The 25,216-nt window shown below is 42.6% G+C and overlaps 2 protein-coding genes and 1 long non-coding RNA gene across 4 annotated transcripts in view; 2 read left to right on the top strand and 1 right to left on the bottom strand.

Moving 5' to 3' along the window:
* Positions 1-16,293, top strand: part of CUBN (cubilin) — a 304,926-nt gene extending 288,633 nt beyond the window's left edge. The window contains exons 61-67 of the mRNA XM_054503528.2: positions 90-252; positions 603-808; positions 3,874-4,021; positions 5,068-5,249; positions 8,851-9,016; positions 11,236-11,471; positions 15,192-16,293. Of these exons, the coding sequence (XP_054359503.2) occupies positions 90-252; positions 603-808; positions 3,874-4,021; positions 5,068-5,249; positions 8,851-9,016; positions 11,236-11,471; positions 15,192-15,299 (1,209 nt within the window). The 3' untranslated portion in view covers positions 15,300-16,293. The remainder of the gene's footprint in view (positions 1-89; positions 253-602; positions 809-3,873; positions 4,022-5,067; positions 5,250-8,850; positions 9,017-11,235; positions 11,472-15,191) is intronic.
* Positions 16,294-18,102: 1,809 nt separating this feature from the next.
* On the bottom strand, positions 18,103-22,570 carry LOC129045169 (uncharacterized). The gene is made up of 3 exons (XR_008504908.2): positions 21,747-22,570; positions 21,469-21,576; positions 18,103-19,427 (listed from the first exon to the last, which is right to left on the bottom strand). It is a non-coding gene; the product is annotated as an uncharacterized LOC129045169 (long non-coding RNA).
* A 179-nt stretch (positions 22,571-22,749) lies between these two features.
* Positions 22,750-25,216, top strand: part of RSU1 (Ras suppressor protein 1) — a 222,012-nt gene continuing 219,545 nt past the window's right edge. Inside the window, exons 1-2 of one of the 2 annotated variants that reach the window (XM_054503526.2) lie at positions 22,750-22,969; positions 23,212-23,323. In XM_054503526.2, the coding sequence (XP_054359501.1) occupies positions 23,215-23,323 (109 nt within the window). In that variant the 5' untranslated portion in view covers positions 22,750-22,969; positions 23,212-23,214. The remainder of the gene's footprint in view (positions 22,970-23,211; positions 23,324-25,216) is intronic. The other variant, XM_054503527.2, reaches the window with a different exon arrangement.

The raw sequence follows: 25,216 nt of genomic DNA, 5'->3' as shown, positions 1-25,216 counted from the left end.
GACCTATTGTGACTTCACGTCCAGTTTAGTGTGAAATATGCAACTTTTTTGTAAGAAATGGAGAAGTAATGAATTGTTTTTCTTCTCAGTTATACGATGGGGATAGTGAAAATGCGAACTTGGCTGGCACGTTTTGTGGTTCCACAGTACCTGCTCCTTTTATCTCTTCTGGTAACTTCCTTACGGTTCAATTTATCAGTGACTTAACATTAGAAAGGGAAGGATTTAATGCTACATACACCGTCATGGACAGTGAGTAAATAGAAGCATTTTTATATGTTTATGAAATACACATGTGTTTATGCACTGAAAAGAATGCCCTGCTTATTATATCGAAATTTCAATGTTAATTACTAAACGCAATGTCAATTACTATCTGAACTCAATGTCAATTGCTAAACACCATGTTAATTACTGTATGTTTAATCTGTGGTACAAATTTGATACAATCTTTAGTCAAGGATATAAACCCTGAATTCTTAATAGAGTGATGAAAATATAGCTCCTCTGGGGTGGGAGGCAGGGAAGACAGAATTTTAAAGATTGCCTGAGATGAGACATGAATAAAATGTCTCCTGTGTTGCTTTTTCTTCCCTCCCCAGTGCCTTGTGGTGGAACATACAATGCAACTTGGACCCCACAAAATATTTCATCACCCAATTCATCAGACCCAGATGTCCCATTTTCCATCTGTACTTGGGTCATTGACGCCCCTCGGCATCAGCAGGTCAGGATAACTGTGTGGGCGTTACAGCTGACCTCGCAAGACTGCACGCAGAATTACTTACAGCTTCAGGACTCACCACAGGTGAAGTATAGGGTGAATGGCAGTCGCATCTAGTGACCTTTTCACCAGTATTTGCAAAACACTTGAAGTAATGAAGCCATGATGAAACAATTTTCTAAGTTACTTCCAGCTTAATGTGTTTTTCGTCCGTACACAAAGCCCTCCAATCAGGTGTGACGAGAAACTTGAACTTGGTCCTGTAGGTCCAGAGCTCTCAAAGCTTCATGTGCCTAAGAATGCATTAAGATGCATCTTAAAAGTGCATCCTCCCTGGCCCACCCTCAGAGACTGAATCCCCCATATAACACCCATTTATCTGAATTTTTGACAAACACCTCTGGTGTTTTGGTGCCAATACCAGAGCTCCATGGACCATGCTTGGAGAAATACCTCTAGTTAGTGGGATTTACCTATAGGTTGAATTGAAAGGGTCAATACAGAACACAAGAGAATCAGTGAAGAGGCCGTTTGGCACTAGTCTCATAGGTTTATATTCATGGTAATATAAGACAGATAAAAAGAAAAGGGTTGGGTGTGGTGGCTTATGCTTACAATCCCAGCACTTTAGGAGGCCAAGGCTGGTGGATTACCTGAGGTCAGGAGTTCAAGATCAGCCTGGCCAACGTGGTGAAACCCTGCCTCTACTGAAAATACAAAAAATTAGCTGGGTGCAGTGGTGCGCACCTGTAATCCCAGCTACTCAGGAGGCTGAGGTAGGAGAATCGCTTGAACCCAGGAGGCGGAGGTGGCGGTGAGCCAAGATCGTGCCACTACACTCCAACCTGGGCGACAGAGTGAGACTTCATCTCAACAACAACAACAAAATCCATTTTGAGCTTTAAAAAATGCTGAGTCTGAATTTCTTCTGGAATAAGATGTTGAGGATACAGTTGGACACAAAGTGGGATGTTGACCGAAGGCCCAAAGATTTTTGTGCATCATCATTATCATGATAAGTAATTGAAAAATGAGAAGAATGAGATTATCTGGGGAAAATATGTAAAGGGGTTGGCCATGAACTGAGGATGGATACCGGGAGAACATCTGAGAATACCTGGATTGTCTTTCTGCAGTTTGGGGAGCAACTAATCCTCCCCAGTTCATTCCAGTAAAATGTCATGGTCAAAGCCCCATATGCTGGACTAGTAGAATATCTGTTGTCTTCTGAGTTTTCGGGTCCCCTTCATTATAAATCTGGGGTCCCCTTCTTCTCACGTGGTCTTGCTGGGGAAAGAAAAGTCCAGTTTGTCTGACTCCAGTGTGGAGAGGCATGAGATGTCCTGGCAGCTGAATAGGCCCTGGACTTGCTGAATTTTGTGCAAAGCATAGATGCTGAGATGAGCTCCCAAGGTGGACAAGATGCTAGATTATCGTCATTCCATTGGTAATGGTTTTCAGGACAAAATCTCTATTACCCAGTGGTACCCTAGAGGACTTAGAGCCAAGTGGAACAAGGCCCTTTGGGTGAAAGCTCTTTCAATTTCCCCCGGCTTCATGAAGCTAAGATAATGGGGATCAGGGTGGACCACTCAGTGGGGTACAGAATGGCACTTTCAGGGCACAAGGCACCGGCTGGAACATAACAGCCACTGGAGCAGCCTCGAGTAAGACCCAGTGTTTGTCATGACTGAATAATATTTTCCACTGAATGAATACAGGAAACAATCAAGGGTTTCAGACTGGGTAGGTAGGGAGGAAAGACAAACATTGACGGATGAGCTGGGAGAAACTGGGATTCTTGGGGTATCCAAGAGTAGACAGAGCAGCCCTAATTGGCAGATCATGAAGGAATGATGTGTAGGGCAGTTACAGAGGATGCACAGTGGCTATCTGGCATTGGAGATGAGCAGAGATGCAGAGATGGAAGGCACTGGTGTTAAGAAATACAAAGTGAGGGTGTTTAATGTCTTGTCTATAAAAACACCGAAACCCCTAAAGGGTTCAGAAAGGAAATTGGGAGCAGGAGATGACTATGAGCTGAGACACCTCAAGTCCTTCATAAATGAAGGGAAGTAACTGGGAGAAAAGCAAATGAGAGTTATGAGAATGGTGAGAATATCTTTGGCCAGACATAGAGACTCTCAAAGGAGAACCAGCTTTGAGACGAGGATGGAAGCTGTAGTAGCAATGTGGAGCATCCCTCCCTTCCCCCAAGGCTGGCCCCCAACCCTTCCCACTCAATGAACTGTGGAGCATGGGGAAAGAACAGCCTCTACCAGGAGGCTGCTGGAGAACCAGGTTTTGCTAAGGCCACAGAGTGGAAAGGTGGGGAATGTATACGAAAATGACTGACAGTGTGGTTAAAGTTCACAGGATACAGCAAAGTTAGACAAGGACCAAGAGCAGGAGGTGGTGGGGAGGAGGAGTGGAAGCCCCAAGCAGTTACAGGAGTTTTGCAAGCAGAGATGGGTGGGGTCTTTCAGTAGGTTCCTAAGGACTGCAGATATTAGAGACATTCCTGTGACAGGGAGGCTGCAAATACCCTGACTTTGGTACAACTTGTTTTTACCCAAGAACTGATGGGCATTCGACTGCATTTACCCCAGGCTTTTGAGAGGTGATGAGGGCTGCCCTAGTGTTACAAAGGGAAACCAGTACCTCATGACAGGCCCCGGCTGGCTTGGGGGATGTACAGAGGAACCAAAGGATCTGATTAGATTTGCTAAGGGGTAGCAAGGGCTGGATCAGGGCAATGGTGGTTGTTAGTCCCATGGAGCTCAGGACAATGGCAAAAGGCCCAGGAGGCGAGATCCAGTGAGCTCTCAAACAGCCTAGCGATCCTCAGAGCAACGGCACAGGCCTCAGCTAGGAAGTCGCATAAGAGGCGAGGGATCTTGTTTTTAGCAGGGAAGTGTCTGTGGTTTCAGCAGAAGCTTTGCCTCCCTTCCCCCCCCGCCCTCTGGGAAGGTACAACTTGTGTCGATTCCAAGCCCAACGTGAGTCTTCTTGCAGAGCACTTCCAACAACAGAGTTAGTTTCCATGGTTAAATATTTAAGCCATACTTTTATATGCAGTGTAATTTCTGTTATGGCCTGTTCTCTTGTAAAACTAAATCTAACATGATTTGGCTCCCATTTCACTTCAGGGTCACAGAAATTCAAGAATTCAGTTCTGTGGCAGAAATGCTTCAGCTGTGCCAGTGTTTTATTCTTCTATGAGTACTGCAATTGTCATTTTCAAATCAGGAATTGTAAACAGAAACTCTAGAATGAGTTTCACCTATCAGATCGCAGGTGAGCCCTGGAACTTCATCTTTTATTCAGAAAAGCTGCCATCATTACAGTTATTCCTAGAATAATTACAATTATTTCTAGAATTGACTCCTGTGAGTAAATTTGGATTTGTTAACAAAAACCACACCCTTCTCTTAACTAGAACCCAGGCCCAATTTAGCAAATTACTAAAGTTGGTTTCTAAAGAGATAAAGAGAATATAATACTAACCAAGATGGTTAGAATGCTAGCATTTTCTTCAAAGTATATGTAGTTGATTTTAAAAATATACCGTTATCTTATTAATTATCCACTTAACCACATTGAATATACATTTTTATTTACAAGAAACATACATATTTATTTACAAAGCTTTATCAAAATATAATTCTCATATCATACAATTTACCCATTTAAAGTTTATATTTCAGAGGTTTTTAGTATTTTCACAAAATTGAAAATCTTAGAAAATTATTTTGTAAAAATCAAAGAGCCTTGAAAGAGTTACCTGATTACTATCACTAAGAAGTTTATTTTTGCAGAACACTTTATTTAGTACTTATTTTGAATTGACTCAAATGAAAGCTTCCTTTGGTTAAAACAAACAAAAGTACTTTTGGTATTTTTTTACCAAAAAAAAAAAAAAAAAAAAAAAGGTAAAGAACGATTTGCCACAAATAACAATGGATTTAAAATCCTTGTGCAAAACTCTGTCTTGGAGGTAGCGTCCTTGTCGAAAAGAGAGTCTGAATGCTACTTCCACCTCAGTGTGATCAGAAAAGTTCAAAGGATGCTCGAGTATTCGTCTTTAAAGGAGAAGCCTCCTGTGTCATGCTTCCCGTAGGGGTGTTTGTGTGAACGAGCTGTTGCGTTGCACCTGTGTGTGCTGCTTGAGCAATTCACTTTACTGCTCAGGGTCTCAATTATCTGAAAGGTAAATGACGAATCTGGATTACTTTTTTCTAAAGTTTATCAAATGTAATTATCTTTTTGAATGATTCCTGTGAAGTTGAAAGAGCACTAAATATTGGAATGCATACATTAATTATGCATATTTTTCCTCTAAGATTGCAATAGAGACTATCACAAGGCATTTGGCAACCTGAGGAGCCCTGGATGGCCAGACAACTATGATAATGACAAGGATTGCACCGTTACTCTCACGGCCCCCCAGAACCACACCATTTCCCTCTTTTTTCATTCATTTGGCATCGAGAACTCAGTTGAATGCAGAAATGATTTCTTGGAGGTAACATGCATTTGAATATCATTTGAATGAATTATTTAAAAGATGGTGGATCACTTCAGATTTTACACCTTTTCTCTAGTGCTGCTAATACTATATGATTCTTATTTGTTTCATTAATTTATTCATTACCCTTTCATTCCCTAAACATCTACAGAGCACCAGTCCAAACACCGGAAATTGGGAACCTCAGGGCCCTCAGGAGACTCCTAGTCTGGCAGGAAGGACAGATGGGGTATAGCCAATTACAGCACAATGTGGAAAGAACTAACTGGGTCCAGCATGGGTAGGGGTCCCTAACTCAATCTGGGAACTAGAAGGCTCAAGAGGGCAATATGTAAGTTGAGACCTAAAAGGATCAGAGGGAAGTCTAAGGACAACATGCTGGTTCTGTAAAGTGAAACTCAATGATACTAAATAGCTCACCTAATTTCCCTGACAGCTACAGTAAGTTTGGGGCATCGTCAACATCCTCTAAAGACAAGTGTTTCCTTGAATAAGTGCTTCCTGGTCTCAGGGGGTGTGCTCTGTTCTTTCTCCACCACAACTCCAGAGCTTGAATTTGGGCACAGAAGACACTTTGCTGTTTGCCCATCCTCCACCCACCCACCCTCCACTCCCACCCCAGGACACACTGAGAGAGAAGCCCCCTTGTGCCTGGAGCAGGCAGAGCCATGCGCCTTGTGGGCCTGAAACTTTGGGGTCCTCCAGTGCCCCCGATGAGCTCCCTCTGTGCTCTTTCTGCCCCATCGCCTGCATTGGGCATATGAGATGGAACAAGAACATCATCGCTCATAGGCAGGAGACAGTCTGAAAAAGCCTCATCTGATGTGGACCCAGTGTGTGGAACTCAGCCCCTGTGTTTTGCCAGAAAAACCCCAGAGCTCATGGGGTTGTGAGCTTTGCAAGCTCTGTCAAAAATGCATTCATCCTTAGGAAATATACTTAGGTGGAACCTAAAAACCAAGAGCATAAAGATGCTGAGTTCCTCTGTGAGTAGAGTTTAAATCTAAACCTCATCCTGACCTTCTCTAAACTGGCTTTGTACCACACAAGAGTCTTCAGTAAAGTTTCCAAAAAGTATGCTTGTTCCTCTACCCCTGATCTGGAGTTGTATTTTTTATTTTATTTTTTTCTCACTGCCTCTTTAATCAGGTCTTCATTCAAAATAAGCTGCCCAAGAGGATTTGACCTTTGTAGCATAAACAAATGTACTGGTGTATGCAGCGGGCTCCTTTCCTTCTGTGGGAGGATTCTTTCTAGCGGGCCTCTGCTCAGCTGATAGTTTCTTGGTAGCTTCAGCCTTTGTTCCCAACAAAACATCTTCTGCTTCTTAGCACCAAGGGCCTTCTTTCTTTCTTTTCTTTCTTCTTCTTTCTTTTCTCCCCTGCAACCCCCCTCATCTGATTTGGCTCCTAGGGCTGCTGGCACCTTCTGCCCGGCCTGGCCAGGAAGGGTGTTCCGGCATATGGTCTTTGCATATGGGTTTAGCTTCAACATGATGCCTGATGCGGAGTTTTATCATCCTGGAAAGCTCTCCCCTTTGGAATTCATCTAAATCCTTTATTAATCAATAGCCTTAACATACAGCGCCATAAATAACACTCAGAGGAAGCTCATGCCTTTTCTAAAGGAATACTCGCCACGACAGGAGACCGAAAGAGGTATATAGCAGGGAGGAAATGAAGAGGCAAATACAGTTATTCTTTGTGCCGGTCAGGTTATTCAACTTGGACCTGTGTACCTCCCCCACCATGGAGATCCAAATATTTATATGAAGTGTAAAGCAGAAAGAATGAGGGGAGTGGGATCTGGAGGAAAGATGGAATAATCCCGTTAGGTTGGAGTCACAGTGCAACTAACTCTTAACTCACTCCAGCGTGAATGGACCATTATTGAGCAGAGTCAACATTTGCCATTTGCCTGATAGATGCTGGGAAGCAAAGCCTTGCTTTCCAGCCTGGAGAGTGAGAATTCCTCCTCCTAGCTGTCCTTCATTACTCCACAGAATGGATCTGAAACTTCCTGTCCCATAAGCAAAGAAAGGAAACCACCGCTTAGGCCTGTAAAATGTAGCTCCATCTGGCTCTCAGTGGGAAGGCTGTGGGCATAGTTTCTTGGCAGCTGTACCAGGAAGCCTCAGCATTCCGTTCTTGTGAACTGCGGTGGGAACGGAAATGTCTGACTGAGGATTCTGACTGTGTTACTACCAAGCGAGGGCCGAGCTCTAGACCATGCTTGAAATCTGTTTTCATGCCTTCACCTCCCCTTTCAAGATCCTCTGATGTCCCAGAGATGCCCACTGCGCTAGGTGGCCCCATTCCTCCTAGGAGAGGAAAGTGAATAAGACAAGTTGTCAGCAGTGTCAGTGGAAATTAGTATCTCGCTGCTTCTCTCAGAGCAACGGCATTTTAAAAGAGGACCCTGAGGGAAAAACGCCCAAACTCAAGAGCGTGGTGCTGGCTATGGCAGCCCTCCCATCTACTAGTGGATGACTGGCTACTCTGTCATGGCAAAGTTACTTTGTTTAAACACTTAGCAGAATAATCCCCAAAGCACTAGAAAGGCATTATTCTCTCCCATGGGCTACTACATAGACCTAAAAGGAATCTCACCTGATCAACACAGCCCAGCAAGGCGTCTTAACTCTGTGACTTAAGATACCAGCAATTAACCAAAGTTTAAACCATGGAATTATAAAAGGAACAGAGGAACTTCCAGTATTTTGAATACATAGATCAGTAAAATCAGCATTTCCGCATGTCAGCTGGTTCCAACATACATTGCCTGTGTAACGTTTCCCTAAGAAGCATCAAGAGCCCTCCCGGAAGCAGGGCTGGTTGTGAATACAGGGTAGGAGCCAGGATGGGGGAGACAAAGGGGTTCAGTTCACAGTGTGGTTCTCTCTCCCCCTAAAACACTGACTCATCTCCTGTTTTTATATGTGTCTACTCAAAACTGAGTTGAAACAAAAAAGCAACAAGGCCTCAGAATGTGTTTGTAAAACACATTTAACAACAGACATTGTATAGATTTATAATTCTGTCCTTTGCCCATACAGAAATTCCTTTCGTTCTGAACTTTATTATACTTTGCATTGTATTTTTTCATAGCCTCTTTACAGCCAAGTAATTTTCAATGGGAAACATGTGCACAGACACACACACACACACACACACAAACACAATGAAAAACATATAATAGTTGACTGGAAACAGAGCAGGCAACATTGCCCCCAACCATCTCCACCTTTTAAAAATTCACTTTATCTACATTCTCCAAATTGTTTCCCCGGAAGCAAAGGCTGCAGGATCAGAGCACAAACTATGGTATAAAAAAGTTGCCTGGTGTTTTAATTGCTATAGGTTAATAGATATTTCTGAATCCAAATGCAAATGTTTTTTGATCTACACATGGAACGTTTTTCCCCCTTGCAAAAGTGAAGGTGACTTCTGCATGTATTTTCAGAAGACCCTTCATTCTTAACTGTATAAAAAGACAAAGCTTTTCCAAACAATGTCATCTTTCACATTGTCTCCCATTTTAATGTATATACCTTAGAGAAGAAAGTGTAAGGTTAATCATGAATGACTCCTTCCTGAAGGTGAGAAATGGAAGTAACAGCAATTCACCATTACTGGGCAAGTACTGTGGAGCTCTGCTGCCAAACCCTGTCTTCTCTCAAAATAATGAACTATACCTACGATTTAAGAGTGATAGTGTAACTTCTGATCGTGGATATGAAATCATCTGGACTTCATCACCCTCTGGTAAGACATTTGCACTTTGTACGGGAAAGCAGTGTGAGAAAAACATGAGGTGTCTAATAGAAAAAGGCAAAGTAACTTTATATTTTTACCTACCTGTGTACCTGATTAGTTTATGTTAAGAATAGAGATTTTTAACAATGAAAGTACAGATTACTTTTTTTTTTTTTTTTTTTTTGAAATGGAGTCTCGCTCTGTCACCCAGGCTGGAGTGCAGTGGCATGATCTTGGCTCACTGCAACCTCCACCTCCCGGGTTCAAGTGATTCTCCTACCTCAGCCTCCCAAGTAACTGAGATTACAGGCACGCACCACCACGCCCAGCTAATTTTTGTATTTTTAGTAGAGACGGGGTTTCCCCAAATTGGCCAGGCTGGTCTCAAACTCCTGAACTCAGGTGATCCGCCCATGTCAGCCTCCCAAAGTGCTGGGATTACAGGCATGAGCCACCGCGCCCAGCCAGATTACTTTAAATTCTACATTTATTCATTATTTCTGTTTATAAAAGAATATGTATTTATATATGAAGCATATATAAGGTAAGGTAGGAAGATTCAAAAATTCCTTGGGAAATTAAATTTTGTTAGACTTTTTGACTTTGGCTTGAACATCAAGGAAGTTCTTTGAGAATTTAAAGAAAAATTTTTACCAAAAATCCAACTTATGAACACATTCTGGCATATATATGAGTGGTTGTGCTTCTCGCAGGCCCTGACATTTCTTGGCAGTCCTGGAGAGAAATTGCTTTTTTTAGGGTAGTAAGTATCTTCTCACATTTTTCGTTGGCTATTTATCAAACAACTAAAGAAAATTTAAGTCATGTCAATACATTTAATTCAAGAGAGGAGGAATACCTTTATGAAACGTCCCAAAATACCAAAATACCTTCAAAATAAGAAAGATAAACAGAACTCACTTTAAATATCTTCAGAAAAGGGTTCTATTAAGACAATCATGGGTAACAGAATCTTGGCACCCAAAGGAAACTTAAAGATGGCCTCCAATGCTCAAATTTTATCAATGAGCAAATAAAACACCAAGATTAAGCTAGGCGCTGTAGCTCACGCTTCTATAATCCCTGGGAGACCAACGCAGGTGGATCACCTGAGGTCAGGAGTTCCAGACCAGTGTGGCCCACATGGTGAAACCCCATCTCCACTAAAAATACAAAAATTAACTGGGTGTAGTGGCACATGCCTGTAATCCCAGCTACTCGGGAGGCTGAGACTGGAGAATCACTTGAACTTGGGAGATGGAGGCTGTAGTGAGCCGAGATCACACCACTGCACTCCAGCCTGGGTGACGGAGCAAGACTGTCTCAAAACAAACAAACAAAAAATCCACCATGAACCCGGGAGGTGGAGCTTGTGGTGATCCAAGATCGTGCCACTGCACTCCATCCTGGGCGACAGAGCAAGACCCCATCTCAAAAAAAAAAAAAAAACAAAACCCACCAAGATTAATGAGTTGCCCAAAATGCTCCACTAGACTGAGGTGGAGGTGGGATTAGACCTCGGTGGTCAGAGGCCCAGCCACGTGCTCTGTAACTGTGCCAGCCAGCTTCTTCCTGTCCCAGAGATGACCTGGATCTCCACAGATATGTAGTCTAAATCATGACAGCCTTCGTATACAGATTAACAGATTGAACAAATTAACACCAAAACTTGAAGTATTTGACCTTAAGTATGTCAGTGATTAGCTTGGTAAAGTCACTTTTATAATGAAGTCATTCCTGCCATCACCTACAATAACACACTCCCTCTTGGTTTAGCACTGAAGTTTACTTCTAATTTTACTTCACTCACATCACTAGCGTCAACTCTGGGCATGCAAAGATCTCTACACCATTGAAAGCACACAGACAACAACTCAATTTTCTCCCACAGTTACTTTATCACGTTTTTTTTTTTTTTTTTTTTTTCCATTCTGCTCTCAACCCCCAGTTTTCAAAGTACAGTCCTGGAGGAAGTTGTCCCTGGGTTGTGATATGCAGGCAAAGGCACGTGTGTGGAGGATGGAAGAGGTGGAGGTGGCGATGGGAAGAGAGGGGAAGGGAGGAGAAAGGGTGTAGCCCAAAGAAGAGGAACACGAAAAGGGGTTTCTGCCTCCATTATTCTTGCAGAGTCTCAGCACCTTAAGAAAATAAAGTCTTATGGCCTAACAAGCCAGACTGGACGGCTTATATGTTGTTGAATCAAACTTCCTGTCCTGTTTTCCTTGCAGGATGTGGTGGAACTCTTTATGGAGACAGAGGCTCATTCACCAGCCCCGGCTATCCAGGCACGTACCCAAACAACACACACTGCGAGTGGGCCCTCGTTGCTCCTGCTGGAAGGCTTGTCACCGTCAACTTCTACTTCATCAGCATTGACGATCCAGGAGACTGTGTCCAGAACTATCTCACACTCTACGATGGGCCCAATGCCAGCTCTCCATCCTCTGGACCATACTGCGGAGGCGTGAGTAAAACAAACATTTTATATTCTCATTTGTTATTTTTAGACAATGATGAGTCACTTAGTGTAGAATTTTTTTTTGTTTGTTTGTTTTTTGAGACCGAATCTAACACTTGTTGCCCAGGCTGGAGTGCTGTGGTGCGCGAGATCTCGGCTTACTGCAACCTCCGCCTCCCGGGTTCAAGCAAAGCTCCTGTCTCTGCTTCCTGAGTAGCTGGGATTACAGGCACTCGCCACCACCACACCCAGCTAATTTTTGTACTTTTATTAGAAACGAGGTTTCGCCATTTTGACCAGGCTGGTCTCGAACTCCTGACCTCAGGTGGTCCGCCCGCTTCGGCCTCCGAAAGTGCTGGGATTACACGCGTGAGCCACGCGCCCGGCCTAGTGTAGACTTTTAAAGGCAGACACTTGCAGAGGTGGAAGCACAGCCTTTAACAAATTGAGCAGTTTTCCGACTTGCCTTTCTATTCTGGGAGCATGAGTGCCATCTGGTGGACATTGCATTAAATTACTATTAAGAGTTACCAAAGTCGGCTCTGAGTCAGAATCACCTGTGGAGTTACTTACATCAGACTTCCGGTTCCCACGGAAACCCACTGAATCGGGATTTCCCAGGGAGGAGTCCCAACATGCTGTTTTTTTAAAAAAGCTCCCTTTGTGACGTCAGTGCACTGCCTAAGGTTGAATACCCATGTTTATTTCTGCATAAATAGAACTATAGAAAATTTGGACACTTGGCTCTACTTTATCTACTTCTTGCTGAAAATTGCAGGAATTCTTTGAAGAAATGGTGACTGATAGTTTGTTTTTGTAAAGCTCTGATATCTTCCCTAAACAACAACTCAGAATCTGACGTTGATTAAATATTGCAGGCATCTGTGCTTACGATCCTCTCATTTGATGTGCAAGTAGATACTTAAAGAGAGTAAGGGCTCACAGCTGTAATCCCAACACTTTGGGAGGCCCAGGCAGGTGGATCACTTGAGGTCAGAAGTTTGAGACTAGACTGGCCAACATGGGGAAACTCCGTCTCTACTAAAAATACAAAAATTAGCTGGTATAGTGGCACACGCCTGTAATCCCAGCTACTCCGGAGGCTGAGGCAAAAGAATTGCTTGAGCCGGGAGGCGGAGGTTGCAGTGAGCCGAGATGGCGCCACTCCACTCCAGCCTGGGTGACAGAACCAGACTCCATCTCAAAAAACAAGAGAGTAAGTAAGGGAAAATTGGCTGTTGGCAAGCGGGTATCTGTTTCTGACTTTTCTGCCCTTTAATCACTTAGACTTTGTAATCAAACTAGACGGAGAACTGTATCAGCTGGAAATCCAGATGGTTTTTAAAATATAACTTACTATTTATAAAATGGATAAATGCTGTTTTCAGAAGTATCAGAAAATAGTCTAATTTTTCTAAAACCCTAGGCATTCTCATATATTCTTAACAACTTTCTTTGAATATATTTGCATGTATTTTTACATGTATATTTTTTACTGTTTGATGGTGTGTTTTTTCCACTTACCAATAAATCATTAGCATCTTATATCAATAAAAACACTGGTGCATCATATTTAAGTTTTGGAGAGTATTCCATTGCATAAGTGCGGCCTAATTTATTTAATGAAGCCCCTCTAAGTGGACATTTAGGTCTCTTGAACTTTTTGCAACTACAGACAACACTTAATAAACTTTTTGGTAGTGATATCTTTATACATACAGTCACATTACTTGGTGAGAAATGGTAATCACAGGACCAGCAGACACGGTATCACGGGGATGCACAGAAGGCCCACAGAGAGACAGACCCCAGTAAATGTACCACACATCAGATTTAGAAGCTAATCAGCTCTTAGACATTGAATCGAAATTTACAAACATTTCAAAAGGTAGGAAAAGAGACAATTTTAACAATACCGTGACTTTATATTGGTAGGGTTTTTTTTGTGGGCATGGTTTTCAGTGGCTTGCAAACATACAACCCCGTTTGATCCCCACAGTGACACTCCCATAAGGTGGAAAGAACAAGTATATCCTGGACTTGTATAAACCGAGTCCAGGTTTATACTGAACAAGTATAAACCGAGTTACTGAGAGAAGTGACGGCCATTTAATCCAATGCCATGTTAAGGTGAAGTATACAGTGAGGTACATCAATTTTTTTAACTGTTGGTGTTTATAGTATTTTCCTAGTTTTACATTTTCTTTTATAAATGTGGATATAATTTCATATGTAATTTTTTTCTTAAAGGTACCACTGATTTAACACTTTATAAATGTTAAACATAAATGAAAAAATATAAAACATAAGCATAAAACATGAAGTACAGAGGTAGCTCTTATTTTGCTAATATTTACATACTTACAACTTTTTGTAAGTGGTAATATTTTCCTAATATTTATATACATACAACTTTTACATGTTACATACATACATATTTACAAGCATATTTACATACATACAAAAGTTGTATACTTTTGTATGTATACTCCTTAAGTATACAATTCAACTTTTTATGTATGTAAATATGCATGTAAATGTTTGTTAAATTTGTAATATTTATATACATACAGTATTTAAATAAATACAACGTACATACAGAGGTAGCTCCTTATTTTGCTAATATAAACACAAACTCTGATTTGGAGATATTTTATATTATGGTAAATACCATTGTTCGCAGGGAAATCCTATATCCCTTGCAGCTACAGAAAATGAACATCTAGCAAATGAAAGAATAACGGGACAAACAAGGAGAATCAAAGGAGATTCTAAAACTTCTGTTGACTGTCTGTTGACGTACTAGTTTGTCAATATAAAAGAAGTTGTTGAAATTTGGAAGCAGATTAAAATGGAAGTAAAAAGTAGATGTGCATAGGAATAAAAATATTGTATATTCCTTGATGTACTTCTTACAGAAAAAAAAATCTACACTCACTTGAGTAAGTGAGTATCTTGGAAATAAGCCTGTGTTTTGATGACTTGGGGTGGGGCTGAGGGAGGAAAAGCCAGTCATGTAAGCCTCATGAGAGCAGGGCTTTTTGCCTATTTTGCTCATTTTTTAATGTCTTCTTAATACCTGCAGCATGGCAGTGCCTTGATCAATATTTGCCAAATGAGTGACTAGAAAGTGAGAGACAACGGGGACCCATCTATCCCTCCAACACACACACAAACACATACTGTTCCACAGAAGTATATGAAAATAAATCTCAAGAGGAAACTATAAACATTGAGAATGAAAATACTATATTTTACTTAATATCATTTTAATTATATACGTTTGTTTCAGAAAAATTAAATTTGCAGTAAGAACTTGAATAAGAAGTTGAAGTTTTTTGATAACAGTTTTATTGAGATACAATTTACATACCATCCAATTCATCTCCTTAAAGTATACAATTCAGTGGTTTTTAGTAGATTCACAGAGCTGTGTGGCCATTATCAGCACAGCCAATTTTGGGACACTTTCATTACCCCCCAAAAGAAACCCTGTACCCATTAGCAGTCCTTCCCCATTTTCCCTCAACTCCCCATGCCCAGAAATATTCCTTTATAAAGCATTTGCATTCATTCTTTGCAAGGTTACTTCAATAAATATATGCAGGTTCACCATAAATTCTATAAAGTTTCTTTATGTGGTACTTTGTTACCAGGCTAACATTTCTAGAAAAACGTTAAAATATGTGAAATATATTAATTTGATACTTTTTTTTTCAATTTTAGGACACCAGCATAGCTCCCTTCATGGCTTCCTCAAATCAGGTCTTCATAAAGTTTCATGCTGATTATGCACGACATCCATCCGCATTCCGATTAACTTGGGACAGCTAAGTGGGTAACAACTTGTGTTCACTCAGCACTTTCCCTCTGCAGCACACTGGACAGAACTCTGCCATCTTTATACATGACCCCTGCTGATGCCACAGAGAATAAGCTGAACTTGTATGGTTTTTCACCAAACCATGGACAGAATCAATATTTGTAGGCCAGGCATGGTGGCTCACCCCCCTGTATTCTCAGCACTTTGGGAGGCCGAGGCAGGTGGATCACCTGAGGTCAGGAGTTTGAGACTAGCCTGGCCAACATGGTGAAACCCCATCTCTACTAAAAATATAAAAATTAGCCAGGCGTGGTGGCAGGTGCCTGTAATCCCAGCTACTCGAGAGGCTGAGGCAGGAGAATTGCTAGAAACCCAGGAGGCAGAGGTTGCAGTGAGCTGAGATCACACCACTGCAGTCCAGCCTGGGTGACAGAGTGAGACTCCATCTCAAAAAAGAAAAGAATCAATATTTGTACATTTTCTCAAACATAGAATATAGCTTCTTTAGTCTTGAGTGTGCATTTCATTCTAATATTTTGAGCTGAAATTTAAAAAAACTTTGAAAGAGTTGGAAATGATTATGGCATATGTGACATACATTTTTAAAAGTTAATAATAATAGCCAGGGGCAGTGGCTCATACCCGTAATCCCAGCACGTTGGGAGGCCATGGTGGGAGGACTGCTTGAACCTAGGAGTTCGAGACCAGCCTGGGCAACAAAGTGAGACCTTATTTCTACAAAAAATCAAAAAATTAGCCAGGCATGGTGGCATGCACCCGTGGTTCCAGCTACACAGGAGGTTGAAGCAGGAGGATCACTTGAGCCCAGTAGGTTAAGGCTGCAGTGAAACCCTGTGAATTAACCACTGTACTCCAGCCTGGGTGACAGACTGAGACCCTATCTCAAAAATGACAACAAGAACAACAAAAGTTAATGATAATATAGAAACATAAATTTCCTGTGAATGTTCAATTAGGCATAATAAACATTATTGAATTGTATACCATTATGCTGCATTAATTTTTTGACTTATTAAATCTCTGTCTTTCACTATGGGGCATGTATAAATTTTCAAGTTTAATTTTTACATTTTGGCAAAGAATTCAACATATGTATGAATCTTCCAGAGCTTCAGTTCTGGAGCCAAGCTGCCTGAGTTTGAATTTTAACTGTACTAGTTAAGTGCTTACACAATCTCTCTGTGCTCAGTTTCTTCATTTGTATAAGGGGATTATTTTACCTGTCTCACAGGGTTGCAATAATTAAGTATATATGTGTAAAGACTCAGAACAATACCTGGTGCATATTAAGTAATCGGTAAATGCTAGCTTCTATGTCAATTAGTAGTAGTATGACTCTCCTCCTTACCATACAGATGTACCTGCTTTTCCTATACTCCTCCAAAGCCAGGCCCAAGTCTCACCTATGTTTACCTTTTGCCATGCCCCTAGGTCAATCTGAGCTTCTCCAAAGACCTTACCTTAACTACAGAGAAATTTGCTGTAACCTCTGAATTCTCTATTTCCCTCCCATTTGCCTCAAACTTCTGTTTCTCCTGGCCATGCTGAACCTTTTCTTCATTTATCCCCAGGACCCTGTACTCTCCTGGTTATTTAATTTCTCTGAGTATTGTCCACTCTCTTGTAGAATGGTGGCGCTCTTCACACAGCTCCACTAGGCAGTGCCCCAGGAGGAACTCAGTGTGGGGCCTCCAACCCCGCATTTCCCTGCTTCACTGCCCTAGTAGAGGTTCTCTGTGTGGATTCTGCCCCTGGAGAAGGCTGCTTCCTGAAAACCCAGGCTCTTCCATACTGCCTCCAAAATCTAGGCAGAAGCTGCCAAGAATCTACCACTCTCGTACTCTGTGTGCCTGCAGGTTTAACACCCCGTGGAAGCTGCAAAGGCTTATGGCTTTCATTCTCCAAAGTGGCAGCCCAAGCTGTACCTGGGCCCCTTTGAGCCATAGCTGGAGCTGGAGTGACCAGGGTGTGGGGAGCCCTGTCTTGAGCCTGTGCAGGGAAGCAGGGCCCTGGGCCTGGCCCATGAAATCATTCTTTCCTCCTAGGCCTCTGGGCCTGTGATGGGAGGGGTTTCAGCAAAGGTTTCTGAAATGTCTTTGGGGCCTTTTCTCCATTATGTTGGATATTAGCAGTTGATTTTTAGTTACACAAATATCTCTAGCAAGTGGATGCTCCACAGCCTGCTTGAATTCCTCTCCTGAAAAAGCTTTTTCTTTATCTGCCATATGGCCAGGCTGTAAATTTTCCAAATTTTTACACTCTGCTTTCCTTTTTAATATAAATTCCAATTCGAAGTCATTTCTTTGCTTCCACACCTGAGTACATGCTATTAGAAGCAGCCAGCCCAAATCTTGAACACTATGCTGCTTAGAAATTTTTTCCACCAGGTACCCCAGGTTGCCACTCTTTAGTTCAAACTTCCACAGATCCCTAGGGCATGGACAGAATGCAGCCAAGCTCTTTGCTAAGGCATAATATGTGTCACCTTTGCTCCAGTTCCCATTAAGTTCCTCATTACCATCCAAGACCTTGGCAGCCTGGACTTCATTATCCATATCACTACCAGAGTTTTAGTCACAACTTTTAAACAGTCTCTAAGAAGTTCCAAATTTTCCCTCATCTTTCTGTCTTCTGAGCCTTCCAAACTCTCCCAACCTCTGCCCATTACCTTCTTCCAAAGTCAGTTCCACATTTTCAGGTATCTTTATAACAAAACCCTACTCCTGGTACCAATTTTCTGTATTAGATCATTCTTGCATTGCTATAAAGAAATACTTGAGACTGGGTAATTTATAAAGAAAAGAGGTTTAATCTGCTCACAGTTCTGCAGGCTTTATAGGAAACATGGTGCTGACATCTGCTTGGCTTCTGGGGCAGCCTCAGGAAGCTTATAATCATGGAAGAAGGCGAAGGGGAAACAGGCATGTCACATGGTGAAAGCAGGAGCAAGACAGCGAGAGTACGGGGCAGGTGCCACACACCTTTAAGTGACCAGATCTCATGTGAACTCAGAGCAAGAGCTCACTTATCACCAAGGTGATAGTCCAAGCCATTCATGAGGGATCCACCCCCACAATCTAAACACCTCCCACCAGGCCCATCTCCAGCATCGGGTATTATAACTCAACATGAGATCTGAGCAGGGACAAATATCCAAACTCTATTATATATTTATGCTCAAGAGTACAAAGTTTCCATAAGCACTACCATTGCCTATTCCTTAACACAATATGTTGTTATAAATCAACAATACGGTTTGCCATTTAACAAGAAGTAGAAAGTTAAGTAGCACAGCCTTATCTCCAATGCTGCCAGACATGTAACTGAGGTAGTTATTAGCTTCCTTTTCATAAGAAAATTCAATGCTTTTATAAAGTTTTTCAGTGCCTCTAGAAAAGCAGAAGCCTTTACAAAGGAGATTTGCTTTATGTTAATTATGCAAAATCAAGGGTCATTAACAAGAGACCATGTGAATGAAAGAAGCTGAGGAATGTATTACTTCATCTTACTCTAATACTCAAATGCCAGATAAATATTTCTGGACAGAGTATGGAGCCACATAAACAAAATACTCTCACCTTAAAAATTCAGCTACTCGGGAGGCTGAGGCAGGAGAATCGCTCGAACCTGGGATGCGGTTTCAGTGAGCCAACATTGCGCCACTGCACTCCAGCGTGGGTTACAGAGTGAGACTCCATCTCAAAAAAACAAACAACAAGAGCAAAAATTCCTGCTCTCTTTTTGTATTATGGATAGATATATCAACTTTATGGGTGACAATTATATTGGAAAGGGCGGTGAATGCGATACATAACACCATCAAATCCAAAAGGTCTTGATAAGCTAGAACAATGGGCCAATTGTAACAGACGAAATGTGACAGATATAAGATCTTCCTCTTTTATCAAAAAATGAATTGCAAAGGTACAGAATATAGGGAAAGTTTAACAATAACATGAAATGACATAGTACTTTTCTAAAAGCAAGATTAACATGATATCACTGTCAAAAAAATGATGCTTTGATTATGGACTGCATCATTAGAGTAATGGTATCATTTCCACTCAGAAGGGCATGCTTTTCTAGGAGGCATATTGGAATATCCGGAAGGTGTGTACCTGAAATTGAGGAAAGCATAGTTAATATTATTTTATAATTTTAAAATTAAAAATACAGGAAAAAAAAGAGACAAAATGAAGCTTTACAAAATCTTCCAGGCTGGGCATCTAGGAAATAAGCAGTGATTTTTTAGTGGGTTAGGGATGGTCAGGCTTGGGAGTATGACATTTTCATGTAGAGCAAAGGGAAGTAGTTATTGAGTAATTCAGTTTTTGAGTAATTCAGCTGGAAGAAGGAGAAAAGAGTCGACTCTACTCTCATTAGTAAGACCCATCATATATCGTCTGGTTCTGCTTTACATTTAATTCACTTGTTTCCAAATGTTTATTGAGCATCAGCTATGTGATATGTATGCAGCGCACTGAGGATAAAGCCGAGAACAAGACAGCCATACAAGACTATCAGCTGATGCCTCCCGACTTCACAAAGCACACTTCCCAGCTCCATCTTGCTTGATTTCCTGAGCCAGTCGCGAGGCAAAAACCTTAATATTCTTATCTGGTGAAACATACACTGAGCCAACTTCCCAGATCTAGTGGCCAAGGGATAAGTTTCCTGATTCCAAATTGTGTCACCATGAAGTTTCACTGCTAGCAATCAGGACCCTGGACAGGCTAACCATCATCCTAGCAAATTAATCAAACCTGAGAAGGGGGTGTGGGAACCCTGATTTATAGCTGGTCAGTCAGAAGTATAGGTGACAGTCAAACTAAAGTCTTGTGGAAATGAACCCTTAACTTGTGGGATTTGACTGTAAGTTGAGGTAGACAGGATCAGAATTAAGTTAAACTGTAAGACACCGAGCTGGTGTCTGCTGGAGAACTGTTTCATGTGTGGGGGATTCTCTGGTGTCAGAAGTGTTGAGCCAATGGAGAGTAGCAAAAACAGTTTGGTTTTTCCTATCTCAAATGGGAGTGAAAACAAATTCCTATGAAACAGGAGTGAATGGAGGCATGCAGCTCAAAATAACTTCGAGAGAGACATGCAGGAGGGCTGGGACTCTCTGTTCCAGGTGTTACCTGGATGTGGGGCTGGCAGGTGCACTGTGAGGGGCTAAAGCCAAAGTCAAGGAGTTGCCCTAACTGGCACTCACAATCCACCATTTCCCTCCACCTGCAAAGGTAGCCGGGTGATGACCTGCAGGCATAACACTGGGTTCTTGCCTCTAAAGAAACTCAACTATCAGTCTAGCGATCTAGGAAGAAAACAATACACGCAAACAAGAGACCACTCCAGCTATCTAGAAAAACCAGTTCCGATCTTCACACTTGAACTCAAAAGGACAACCAAGAATCAATCACCAGAGAGGGGAAGAATCTTTCTTTTCTAGGGGAAAGACTAGATAAGTACACATAAGAATGCACCCTTGAAGAAACATAATTGAGTGAACAGAAGAGAGGTTTAAAAACTATTATCCTCGGTGATACTTGAAGAGAGTACATTCATGAAACAAATGCAGGGTGTTATTATAGGCCGGCAGTCCAACAGGACTGGTGTCCTTAGAAGAAGAGACACCAAGGGTGTGACTGCGTAGAGAAAGTGCCCTGGAGGGACACCAAGAGAAGACAGTCATCCATAAGGCAGGGGAAAGGCCACAGGATAAATCAAATCTGCTGGCACCTTGATTTAGAACTTCCAGGATTGTGAGAAATTTCTGTCGTTTAAGTCATCCAGGCTGTGGCATATTGTTACAACAGCCCTAGCCAACTAACACAGGTACTATATGTCTTCAGCCTACATAGGCAAGATTCACTATTAGAAATGGATGGAATAAGAAAAATTCTGATTGCTTCAAAACAGGACTTTTGCTTTAAAAGAGTTAATGATTCAAGAAATAAATGTATTAGGAGATTACCAACTAATACGTATAGATGAAATTATGAAGTTAGAAAATCATCAAGTGGATGCTAAAACTTGTGGGTAAAAATTAGATGAGGAATGGGGTGTAATCAAGTAGCACCTCCCCCCCAGCATTATTTTTAATCATAAAGAAAAAAATAGTAACTTTATGGTGAAAGAACCTGGCAGACACTACCTTACCTTAGTGAATACCACCTATACTGGGAGAAACCGATGTCATCTGTACCTTGATATCATGCACTGGAAAAGACACATCGCTTTAGTGGTGTTTTTCCAAAAATTCATAACCTGAAAGGGAACATCAAATTTACTTTAAAGGATATTCCACACAATACCTGGTCTGTATTCTTAAATAATGTCTAGTTCAATAAACTTAAAAGCCAAGGACGGTTCCAGATCAAAGAAGACTAATGCAGGAATAACTCTTTCATCTAGAATGTTTTTCAAGCAAGAAGTACCTGCTTTAGAATCTAAGAGTGCAGATCCTTTTTTTACCCAATTGGTTCGGAGCTATAATTACATTATTTTACCACATCTCCTTAAGGCTTTGATCCCTGCTACAATCTACAATATATAAACGCATATGTGTGGTATCCGTCTATCATCAATTTAGGTGACCAATAGGAGAAAAGTGCCTGGTGCCAGTCTTTATTCCATAGTATGAAATAGTCTCTCAGGACAGGGTTTTTGGTGAGAGAAGCACAGGATATTGCTGGGTGACTGAGACTGGGTCAGGAAATAGGGAGGCAGAGGGCAGCAGTTTCGCTAGAATTTAAAATTTGGTTGCTTTTGGAAGAGAAAGCGGGAGATTCCTGGAAGCCAGAACGTCATGTTTCACAGATGTAAAAGTCCTAGTTGGGAAAGACACATCGCTTTAGTGGGGTTTTCAAATGACTTTTAAAATAGTATGGTTTTACTTGTAGCTTCTAGCCCTGAGGGTAGTTCCTGCTGCTCAAGAGCAAAAGGGTCAGGGCTAAAAGCCAGCCTTAGAAACCTGTCAAAAAAGATTTCCAGCGGGGCGCTGGGGAAACGCAGACCGCGCCGGAATCCCTGCCTGGAGAAGCTCTTAATAGGGCGGGAAGCTGCGTGCCCCACAAGGTCCCTCAGAGGCACATTGTGGAGACGGGCTCAGGGTAGCAGCTTCTGGCGAGTGGAGCGGCTATTACAGAAGCGAAACATTCGGAAGCAATTTACTTCCAGCTTTCGCAACACCCACCCTCAGCCACCACCCTCCCTTAAGAAGTCACGCCACAAACTTCCCCGCTTCCGCCCACAGCCCTCTGGGCTTCGACCCATCAACTGAGCTTGCGCCAAGTCTAGTGCGCACGCGCCAACGTCGGCCCAATCAGCGTCCCAAACCGTGGGGTGGACGCCACAGGGATAAACTATCCTCAGGGTGGGGCGGGGTCTCGAAGCCGAATGGCGAACGTGATTGGCCAGCCTCTTCCGCAGACTTTTAAGGGCGGAGCCTGGCCCTGGAGCCACGTCTAGAGAGCTGTTCTCCTAATATGGGTAGGGTCGGGCGTGGAGCTGGCAGCGGCGCTGTGTGCGCCTGCGCGGGGCGCGGAGACAGGGTGTGTTCGCTGTTCAGTGCCGGTGTTGCAGGGAGTGAGGGCACTCGGAGTGCGTCCTGCCGAAGCCTGTGGTTGCACGCCCACCCTCTTAGGGACTACCTTCCGTGGTGAGTGTGTGCGGCGTTGCACTTGGGGTTGTTTCTCGCTGCGTGGCCGCAGCGGGGCTGAACCCTTCCCACTCCCCTACCCTACCCCATCCCCTCCCCGCACCCGGACCAGCCCCTGGGACGCCCTCGAACGCCCACCCGCTCCAACCCTGGGGAAACCCCAGAGTGACAGCGAAGGCCCTTTCCTTTCCGCCCCTGCGCTTGCTGTCATCGCCCACGTGCTTTGTTGTTGTTTGGTGCAGACCATGTCCAAGTCTCTGAAGAAGTTGGTGGAGGAGAGCCGGGAGAAGAACCAGCCCGAAGTGGACATGAGTGACCGGGGCATCTCCAACATGCTGGATGTCAACGGCCTCTGTGAGTTCTCGGGCAGGACCCTCCCGTGAATGAGCTGGAAGGCTTTCTAAGTTTGCCAATTCACTGCTGGTCCTGCTGTGAGCCATTGTACTGGTTTAGACCCCAGCCCCTGCTTGTAAACATCACTTGTCAGGGGCTTCGCGCAGAGGGTTTGCAGTAGGATTTGTTCTGTTCCACCTGGAAAACGATCCTGAGAGTCCACGATGAGAATCACACAGACAGCTGTGCCTCATCGGTTGTCTCTGCTGTATGGCATTGAGGTGGATTTTCCACATAGTTTGCTTAATAGTCACTTTAATTATAAATTGAAAATTAATTTTGAGTCCTTCTTCCTGTCTCCTAATACAGTCTTTGTCCGTGAACAAATGACATAGAAAAGTTCCATGATTAATAAGCATTCTTGTGCCTGGAGCATTTTAAGCATTTCTTGAATCTTTACATTCTTCTGAGTATTTATTCTCCGAACTTGGTTCAGGCTTTTGTCACCTCCTCATGCTGTGGTGAAATCCTCCTAACTTGCCCTCTTGTCTTCAGTTTCACTGCCCAGTTTAATCACTGGGTCACTTTCAGTGTTATTTTCCTGTAACCCGCGTCTATGGTGTTACCCTCTCCCTTAAAATCAGGGATTGCAAATTAACGTGCCTCCAAGTGAGGGCGGCCTGGGGCGGTTATGAACTAGATGAGAGGTGTCCCACTTGAAGGGGCCAGCTGCTGCACCTGCTACTCAGACACATGTCACCATAGGAATGTTGGCCCAGTGTGCCAGATTATTTTCTTAAAGGAACCAAGATTCTATATTTTTATGTGAAATTTGCTCATTTTTAGATGTTGGCTACTAATTCTAATATTTGAAAAACCTGTGAAAAGTGAGCTAAAGCAGGTCTTCAGGCTGACGTGGCTTTGGTTTAAGCCCTCTCCGCACTTCTCCAGGTTGTCCATTATCGACGGTAATGCTCCACGTTTCTTGTCGTGATGTAAAAGGCCTTTCTGAATCTGAACACAACCTTACCCTTCCATGCAGTTGCCATTCCAGCCATTCTGAACCTATTGCCCTTCCTGGACCAGAGCCTACTCGTTCAGATCTTGGTGCCTTTACAAATTCTGTTTTCCCTCTTTCTCAGTCTTTTGCACCTGAAATCCTTTTACTTCTAAGAGTCAGCTTAGACATCACCACCTGTGTAAAACCTTATCCGTCTGCACCAAGCTCACATAGCCCTTCCCTCCTCTGTAAAGGTGGTCGTGTGTGTTGCTTTGTGACTCTTGTCACACAGGATTGTACTGATTTTTTCTTTTTTAATCTAGAAGTCTCTCTTCTCCGCTGGGACATTGGGAAGACAAAAGCTGTGCAATATTCATGCTTGCTTTTTTTAAAATAATAGTGCCTGGAGCACAGTAGATGCTCAAAAATAGTTGAGGAATGAAGAAAATGAAAGAAGGATGGATTAGGTCTGTGAGTTTGGGATATCAGGTCCAGGATGTGACAAGAGAGAAGAAGGGAGATGTTCAGGAGACCCTGAAAGGTGATGGATAGCCATTTAGGCATGGAGAGAACGGCAGAGTCAGGTTTACTGTGAATTCATGGTTTTCACGGTTTGAAAACCTGCCTGGGTCCAGAGGTTGGAGTTGATGCTATTGATATGTCTTGGCAGAAGGAAAAGGGAGGAAACGTAGATTTGCGTTTCATAGGCTTTATGAAAATACGTGCCATTAAACTTAGGTTGTGTACTAGGTAGCCTCTCAGGCTTGGTGTGTGTTGTTCTCTTGCATTCCGTAAGGGTCCTTGCTGTCAGCAACTGAGCAGATGCCTCTGGAATTGGGTATCTGAGTTTGCCCCTTGCTGCCACTGCCCGGCTCTGCCATGACCATGGTCATTATTGGGGGCCCTGTTGATAC

Source organism: Pongo pygmaeus, chromosome 8 (genome assembly GCF_028885625.2).
Source record: "Pongo pygmaeus isolate AG05252 chromosome 8, NHGRI_mPonPyg2-v2.0_pri, whole genome shotgun sequence".
Classification (NCBI taxonomy): Eukaryota; Metazoa; Chordata; class Mammalia; order Primates; family Hominidae; genus Pongo; species Pongo pygmaeus.
Note: the sequence above shows the minus strand (reverse complement) of the source record. Positions and strands in the feature narration are given on the sequence as shown.